This window comes from Penicillium taxi (genome assembly GCF_028828555.1).
Source record: "Penicillium taxi strain IBT 34144 chromosome Unknown utg000005l_segment0_segment0, whole genome shotgun sequence".
In the NCBI taxonomy this organism is placed as follows: domain Eukaryota; kingdom Fungi; phylum Ascomycota; class Eurotiomycetes; order Eurotiales; family Aspergillaceae; genus Penicillium; species Penicillium taxi.
Genome location: NW_026643207.1, coordinates 4,164,325 through 4,173,376, shown reverse-complemented (window position 1 = coordinate 4,173,376; position 9,052 = coordinate 4,164,325). Strand labels below are relative to the sequence as shown.

The window sequence follows — 9,052 nt, the reverse complement described above, 5'->3', positions numbered from 1 at the left end:
CACCCAAAACACTACGCGCGCGCCTTGTTTGGAGCCACTCGCGTGGTCGCGAACTGTTTCAAACACCAAGAATTCGACTTCAACGGAACATCTACAGCCTAGCTATGAGTGGATGATTGGCACTTTTCTCTTTTTCCGTATCTCACAAGTCTTCTTGTTCTTTCGCCACTGCACCTAGCATTCCAGCCTGCGTGCCAGACCAGGTGATACATCTTCTCTATTCACGCCTTGACTCACCCCTGTGGCTTTTTGAAAGGGCCCGCTTTGTTGTCGCGTCACGAGCCCCACGCAAAGCGTTGAAGGGCATCTTACCAACATTTACTCTTGAATATTTCCAAACTTCCAGCCACGTCAAATTCTAAAGGAGATCTCGGAACTTGAGCAACTCATCAGAGAGTAGGAGCTTGTTGCAATCGCCATATACAAGCTCATTGGCTCTTGATTCTGGGAAACATTACCCGATCATATCATGGTTGCGACCTTCTCACCACACCGGGACTCCGGTGGTACGCTCCATCTCTCAACGCACGCTGGGATCCATCAAGTGGATGCCAGTTCTGCTATCCGCCAACTCAGACGCTCTCTATCGCGTTCTCCATCTAAAAGTTCGAACTTTTTCCTTCACACCCGCTCTGTTTCCCCATCCAAAACTACCGCCCCATACGTTTGCTCACCTCTGTCGCCTTCGCGGCGATCATCTCAAAATAATTTTGTCCTTTTTCCATCTACCGTTCAACCATCCCCTCTCTCTTATTCTCCTACTGCAAAAATTACCCGACCGGTAATGCGTCGACGGACTTCTCCCCGTAGCCCAGTTAAGCGCGTGTTGAACGTGTCAACAGACGGCGGAAACGCGACCCCCACACCACCCATTAACATGTCTACTGGAGAAGAGAATGAGCTAACGCTCGATGACTTGGCTGGTCCAACCCTGAGCACAACTCCAGATAGTCCTTGTGCTGTGAACGCGTCATCTACTCAGGAATCTACTTTTGCGCCTCGCTCGGGCCTAACACGCATTGAAAAGCGCAGAAGCGGTGGTAACTTTGGATCATTTGCGACTGTCAGCCCGTTGAAGCGAAGTGACGGGATCATGAATCTCGATCAAGCCTCCCGAGGCAGTCCCACTGCGAAGCGACGCAGCAACCACACTCCCATCTTCACCTCTGACTTCAGCATCTTTGACAACGACTCCGAGAGCGCACCTTCCAGCCCAACATCAAATGAGGCACCTTCTAGCTTTACTCCGATTCAGCCATTCACTGGATTCAACACCATTCCCAAGCGTTCGTCCTCTCTCCGCCGGTCCACTCTGCAACAACGCCAGAGCGAACGCCCTCTCTTTGGACGTTCCAAGCCTACTGGTGATGCTGAAGCTTTGCCGAGTACTCCGTTGCCTGTGCGCCCACGCATTTCCTTTGACAGTGGCCTGTTCCAGACCAGTCAAGACAACAATCTCTTCTCTCAGCGCCCTACCCCTTCCGGTCCTCTCTTCTCCCAGCCCGCGAACGCCAACGCCCAGCCCACGCGACATGCTGCTCACCCTCTTTCTCGCACCATCACCCAATCTTCCTCTGGATCAAGTTTGGATGACTCCCCTACTCATGAACCCACTCATAAAGTAATGGAGTCGCGGCGGCCGGCATTCAACTTCTCTAAATCTCTTCCCGCTGGCGCATCGCGCCCTGCGCCAGTGCGCCGGGTGACCCGTGAAGAGTCGAACTCTTCAGACTCATTCGCAACCCCGGATAACTTCAAGCTGGTCAAGCCGCTGCCTGCAGCCTTTATGTCAACTGGACTAATCTCCAAGAAGAATCGCAACGCGGAGGAACCTTTGGGCTTCAGCAAGAATATGCCCGATACCCCCTGCAAGCGACCCATCAATCTGTTTGCAGCCAGCTTGAATGCTACTTTCGACAAACCCGCCGGGTCTGGCTCACCCTTCAACCCTCCCGCTTCCACTGTGCGTCCGAAGCAAGGTTTCGCTCGAGGCATGGGAATCTTTGGCACATTCCCTCGACAGGAGCCATCCCGTCGCGGCAGCTATGCTAGTGTCGATGGTGATGACCTGTTCCCTTCCCAGTCACCATCTTCACGCGACAGTCAGTCCATGACCGATTCTGACTTCCCCCCTACTCCTACCAAACAAAGCTTCCTCCCTTCTCGCACTTATCCTCCCACTACTTCCCAGATCGCCTCTTTGGAACGCCTGTCAGAAACACGGTCTTCTGGTAACCAGACTCCGATTCATGATAGGTTCCTTCAGGCCTCACCTCGCACTCCGCGAGACAATCTCTTCCCGGATCCAAGCAGCTTGTCAATCTCAGTCCCTAGCGAATCGCTATTCCAGCCTGATCATAGCCACTATGCCATGCCTGCGACTCCAACCGGGCCCCGTGAATCACTCCTGTCAAACCACGGCCAGAGCCTCCAGCTCAGCGGTTTCCACACTCCCGATGTTGACTCGAGTATCTCAACCCGCTTTGATAGGGCTGAGCTTATTGGAACTGGAGAGTTCTCCAAGGTCTACCGAGTTTCACAGCCTCACAATGCTCCAGTCTCTTCCGTCTTCCCTCTCCCATCTAGTGAACCTAGATCACCCACTACTTTGACACATCAGGTTTGGGCCGTCAAGAAAAGCAAGCAGGCCTATTTGGGCATCAAGGACCGTGAACGTCGGATTCGTGAAGTGGAAATTCTGAAAACCCTAGTCAACACAGAGCACGTTGTCTCCTTCGCTGATAGCTGGGAAGATAACGCTCATCTCTACATTCAAACAGAGTTCTGTGAGGAGGGTAGCCTGGATGTCTTTCTGGCCCAGGCTGGCCTCAAGGCTCGATTAGATGACTTCCGAATCTGGAAGATTCTTTTGGAACTGTCCTTGGGGCTGAAGCACGTCCATGATGCAGGCTTTATCCACCTTGACCTTAAGCCCGCCAATATCCTAGTCACATTTGAGGGTGTTCTCAAGATTGGAGACTTCGGCATGGCCACTCGCTGGCCAGCGGCGAGTGGCATTGACGGTGAGGGTGATCGTGAATATATTGGACCGGAGATTCTCATGGGCCAATTTGATAAGCCGGCCGATATCTTCTCCTTGGGTTTGATTATCTTCGAAATCGCTGGTAATGTCGAGTTACCCGATAATGGAGTATCTTGGCAGAAGCTTCGCAATGGTGATATGAGCGACGTTCCCAGTCTGACCTGGAGCTCAGAGACCAGTGTTTTCCGCGATGCATCTGGAAACCCCGTCGTCGAAGGAGGAGGCAGCTCTTCCTTTGAGGAGCTCTGCGCATCCGACCTGGGTGATGACGACTTTGGCGACGATTTCATGCACAGTCGCCAGACGAATCATCAAGAGTCAACTCGTCTAGCTCGCACTGGTGAACTACTAGATCCACCAGACTTCATGGTCGATTCTCACCATGACCAGGCATTAGATAACATTGTCCGCTGGATGATCTCCCCAGAGCCGTCTGATCGACCCACGGCTGATCAGATCTTGGCAACTTATGGAGTACAATTTGTCAACCGTCGCCGCCGTGCCGGTGCTACTGTGTTTGAGGGCAACTGGGGCCCTGCCGATGAGATCTTGGCAGAGGATGCCGAAATGATCGATGTTTGATCGATGTTATCAATATTGTAATCTATGTTCCCCTTTTTTCGACCTTATGTGCATATGGAAGGTGTTCCTTGCTTTTTTTCCACTTTTATGGTCAAATTTTCCTTTGTCATCTGATTCCCAGCGTCGGCACAATTCGACGATATCATTACGCCTAACTATCTCATGTCACGTTTCCGATTACGACTACTCTTACTTTGTTTTCTTTCCGACGAAGTTCGTCTAACCTTCAAATCGAGCCATTCTGTGTTTCTCGACCATCCCCCTCAGGCCTTGAAATGGCACCATTGGTGCCCGAACTGGTTATTTATCTCTTGCCATGACCCAATGAAGTATGATAAGAGTCAAGAGCCCTGGTGCTCAGCGTGGCGTTCTTCTCTCGTTTCTTGCTTCTTCGTCCCTTTTTCTTTCGATTCCTTCCTTTGTACTCCTTTTCTAGCGTTATCGATACCATGAATGTACCCACCAATATCCCTTACGACTGAATGCGGCCACAACAACAGACCAAGCTAACGGGTCCCTTGTATTGTATCTATTGGACCAGATCTTCCATGGAGTTTTATGGATTCTTTTTGTCATGTTTTTTGACGGCCCGAGCGGCAATTTGACAACGCCTTTGCTTTTGCATCATGGGATTGTTGACTGTTATTGGGAGTTCCGACACCGTCTGACTCGTTTTTTACTGTTTCCTGTTGTTTTTCTGTCCCCGTGCGACATCTGATGATAAAATGATAGCTGGTATGGTCTGTTAGCGAGATCTGCTCACGTTTTGTGTTTGAATGGCCAGTTGAATTCTTTTTGTGAATAGAACTGAGTACGAATGATATGATATGAACAGTTTTTACTTTTCTGCCTACGTAAACCTTAGAATCCATGTATATATAGACTTTAGCGCCTTAAGGGTAATATCCTGGTACCCTCAGCAATTTTGATGTCGAGATGCCCATACAACCTTCGAAGTACTACCCAAGCAGTTAATTTTACATTGATATCCATGGATATATATATATATTTTCTGCATACATGACAAAAACCCCCCAAAAAAAGAAATCACAAAGTAGAAGACCCAGGAGGAACTTGAATACCCAATCTTCTGATTAGAAGTCAGACATCTTACCACTAGGCCACTGGGCCTGTATAATTGTATTTCGTTACAAAGAGTGTTATACAAACATGCATCCATGTCCAAATTGTGCCTGTTGTTTATTCTGCCGGGCGGTCACTATGAACGTGACCTATATTATTTTTACACTACCAAGTCAGATAAATGGGAACTCCATCATAAAGGGCTTTTATTATGGGTGGATGCTTCTAAGTTTAGTGTGTACGTAGAGGTAGAGGTATGAACAATGAATATAGAGAGATAGCTAAGGATGTCCTCCAGGACAAACAGATGTTGAGATCCGTGGCTTATACAATGTTTACATAGATCATTGGCGAATATATACCTCCAAATATCTAGATGTCCGTTCTAATTTCTAAGGTTACCATCATAACCATCAGCTCCGGAGAATATAAACTTGGAACGTTCTCTTAAAGTTGTCGACACCAAAATACTCAGTACACATTCACATTGCATTTATGATACCTAGATACCTAGGTATCAATTTCTAGTAACTTACAGGGACTGAAAGGAAACAGCAAAATAGAAACCAACTGATCTCTCTGTTCAAGTTATCAATTATTTAAATATTCGTTGTCATTTCGAGTCTTGAAATATTAGTCAATATTATATTAGTGGTTTTTGCGCCACTGGTCTTGGCACTACGAAGCTTCCAATCTCAATCGCAACTCCAGCTTCCCTCTTCGTCTTCTCATTTTAACCATATACCCCTGTGTCCACTACAATCCACCGCGACCAATGCGACGTGATACCTAACTTCTCACCATCTAACACCAAGAATTGGGATCCCTCTCAACCGCCCTCAACATGGACAACAACACTTTTGTATCAGACTCCCTCATTCGCCTAACGGGTGCATCCGACTCCATCGCCGTTGACTTCGTCCTTGCAGAAGCCAGCTCAGCCAAATCTGCCGCCTCCCTAAAAGACAAACTCCTATCCTTCCTCGATGGCAGCCCAGATGAAATTGGCGCATTCTCCCGCCAACTTTTTTCCCGCGTGGGCCCTTCACAGCCCAGTGCTACCAAATCTAATGCGACTTCCTCCACAACAAAGAAATACCGCATGGTAGAGATGGAAGAGCAGCCCGATTCCGCATCAGCACTAGAGCCCCTGAACGTCGAAGCAGAGCGCGAAAGAAGGAGACGCCGAGAACGCGAGAGAGATGGTGATCGGGACCGAGTACGGAGCAAGCGCGACGAAACTCGCACTCGCTCAGAGAGAGATGAAAACCGCAAACGAGACCGAAGTCGTGACACAGAGACGCGAGATCGTCATAAGTCGAAAAAGCTAAGAAGGAAGGGAACCCAGGACTTTGATGAAAGATGGGGTGACGAGGAATTCTTGGAAGAAGAGAATCATTCCGATGCCAACCAAGACGAATTTGTCGAGCCGCCTTCGAAACGCACGAGACTCGAAGATGGGTCTGCTTCTCCACGAGCTGCATCACCCAGCGACGATCTCGATCCACAGACCAAGTTAGAGATTGATCGACAGAAGGACCTTCGCGAGAGAGACGAATTTGCGAAGCGATTGGCCAATAAAGATGACCGAAAATCTAAGAAGATCGTGGAAGACCGCACCCATACGGGGGAAGCTGCGCGACGCCGTCAACTGGCTGACGATGCAGATGCGCGGGCTGCTGTCATGCCTGACATTAGATTGCGTTCTCGTCAGGAATACCTCAAGAAGCGTGAAACCGAGCGACTGGCGCTATTACGACGACAGGTTGCGGAGGAGGCTACCGAGCTGCGCGAGAACCCGAATCTCACCCGTCGAGAAAAGGATGAATTTGCTCGTAATCGCGAAGTTCTTCGTCTCGCCGAAGAGCGCCTTCGAATCGATGACCACCGGGATGGCTACGTGATACCAGAAGATTATATTACAGAGAAGGGAAAGATTGATCGTAAGAAGAAAGAAGACGCGCTCTATAAACGCTATGTTGAGCGTGATGAAATGGGCCAGGAGAAATTCATTACGGAGCATGAAGAGTGGGAATTGGAGCAGACTGCCAAAGCCAATGCACAGATCAAGAAGGCCGAGTTTGTCGACGAAGGCGATTATGAGTACGTCTTCGATGATTCACAACAGATCAATTTTGTGGTGGATGCCAAGCTGGAGGGAACGGAGAAGATGTTGACCCAAGAACAACGACGCTTCAAGGAACAAGTTGATGCAGCCGAGAAGAAGGCTATGTCAATGGAGGAGACTCGCAGGAGTCTGCCCATTTACCAGTTCCGTGAACAGATTATCCAGGCTGTGCATGATCATCAGGTTCTTATTATAGTCGGTGAAACGGGATCGGGAAAGACAACGCAGATTCCGCAATACCTCCACGAGGCTGGATACACAAAGGGTGGATTGAAGATCGGCTGCACCCAACCACGTCGAGTCGCCGCCATGAGTGTCGCAGCCCGTGTAGCAGATGAAATGGGCGTGAAGATCGGGAATGAGGTTGGTTATGCAATCCGGTTCGAGGACAACACGAGCGACAAGACGGTTCTCAAGTATATGACGGACGGCATGCTTCTCAGGGAGCTGCTGACCGAGCCGGACCTGGCCCAGTACTCGGCACTGATGATTGACGAAGCTCACGAGCGGACGGTGCCGACAGACATTGCCTGTGGTCTTCTCAAGGATATCGCGAAGGCGCGCCCGGATCTCAAACTACTAATCTCCTCCGCGACCATGGACGCGCAGAAGTTCCAGAAGTATTTTGACGATGCGCCCATATTTAACATTCCTGGTCGACGATACCCAGTCGACGTACACTACACTTCTCAGCCTGAAGCCAACTATCTAGCAGCTGCCATTACCACAGTCTTCCAGATCCACGTTTCCCAAGGTCCTGGTGATATCCTGGTGTTCTTAACCGGCCAAGAAGAGATTGAGGCCTGCGAGCAAAGTCTAGCGGAAACAGCCCAAAAACTGGGGAGTAAGATACCCGAGATGATAATCTGTCCTATTTATGCAAATTTGCCGTCTGAACTGCAGAGCAAAATCTTCGAGCCTACTCCTCCCAAGGCGCGCAAGGTGGTTCTGGCGACCAACATCGCCGAGACAAGTCTGACTATCGACGGTATTGTCTACGTGATCGACCCCGGCTTCGTCAAAGAGAACGTGTTCAACCCGCGCACTGGTATGGAAAGCCTGGTCGTGACTCCCTGCTCGCGGGCCTCGGCGAACCAAAGAGCTGGACGTGCCGGGCGAGTTGGTCCCGGTAAGTGTTTCCGGCTGTACACGAAGTGGGCGTACCATAACGAGCTGGAGGAGAACACTACTCCTGAGATCCAGCGCACAAACTTGAACGGAGTGATTCTAATGTTAAAATCACTGGGTATTGACCAACTGCTTGACTTTGACTTTATGGACCCACCGCCCGCGGAGACCATCATTCGAGCTTTGGAGCAACTGTACGCACTTGGTGCCCTCAACGACCGCGGAGATCTGACCAAGGTCGGCCGACAGATGGCCGAGTTCCCCACAGATCCAATGCTAGCAAAGGCAATCCTCGGAGCAGACAAGTATGGATGTGTAGAAGAAGTTCTGTCAATCGTATCAATGCTGAGCGAAGCAAGCGCGCTATTCTTCCGTCCAAAAGACAAGAAGATCCACGCTGACAGTGCCCGCAACCGCTTCACTGTCAAAGACGGCGGCGACCACCTTACCCTCCTAAACATATGGAACCAATGGGTAGACGCAGACTTCAGCGTCGTCTGGTCGAAAGAGAACTTCCTCCAACAACGTAGTCTAACCCGAGCCCGCGATGTCCGCGACCAACTAGCCAAGCTCTGCGACCGCGTCGAGGTCTCAATCAGTACCTGCGGCGCCAACAACTACATCCCGATCCAGAAAGCCATCACAGCCGGGTTCTTCCCGAACGCAGCACGACTGCAGCGTGGTGGTGACAGTTACCGCACCATTAAGACCGGCCAGTCTGTCTACTTGCATCCGACTAGCACGCTATTCGAGGTGAACCCACGGTGGGTGATCTACTTTGAGCTGGTGCTTACTAGTAAAGAGTACATGCGCAGTAACATGCCATTACAGGCGGAGTGGCTAGTCGAGGTAGCGCCGCACTATTATAAGAAGAAAGATCTGGAGTCATTAGGGTTAGATCGGAAAGAGACGAAGGGAGCTGGAGCAGCCGGCGAGAAAAGTCGAATGTGATGAGAAGAGCTAGCACATGGGCTGTTTACTATAAACATTGTATCAAATAACTAACAGCGTGAATCATGAATCTGATGAATCAGTAAAAAAAAAAGAATTAATTCTAGTCCAATCACACATGATGTATTTCATATTTC

At 49.8% G+C, this 9,052-nt stretch overlaps 2 protein-coding genes across 2 annotated transcripts; both read left to right on the top strand.

The window, feature by feature from the left end:
• Window positions 1–469: 469 nt before the first annotated feature.
• On the top strand, window positions 470–3,625 carry N7495_008833 (tyrosine protein kinase SWE1; the record flags this gene model as incomplete). Its single annotated transcript, XM_057211484.1, has 1 exon — window positions 470–3,625. The coding sequence occupies one exon, from the start codon at window positions 470–472 to the stop codon at window positions 3,623–3,625; it is 3,156 nt and encodes a 1,051-aa protein (XP_057061027.1).
• Window positions 3,626–5,552: 1,927 nt separating this feature from the next.
• Window positions 5,553–8,915, top strand: N7495_008832 (putative mRNA splicing factor RNA helicase (Cdc28); the record flags this gene model as incomplete). The annotated part of the gene is made up of 1 exon (XM_057211483.1): window positions 5,553–8,915. The coding sequence occupies one exon, from the start codon at window positions 5,553–5,555 to the stop codon at window positions 8,913–8,915; it is 3,363 nt and encodes a 1,120-aa protein (XP_057061026.1).
• Between the last annotated feature and the right edge of the window lie 137 nt (window positions 8,916–9,052).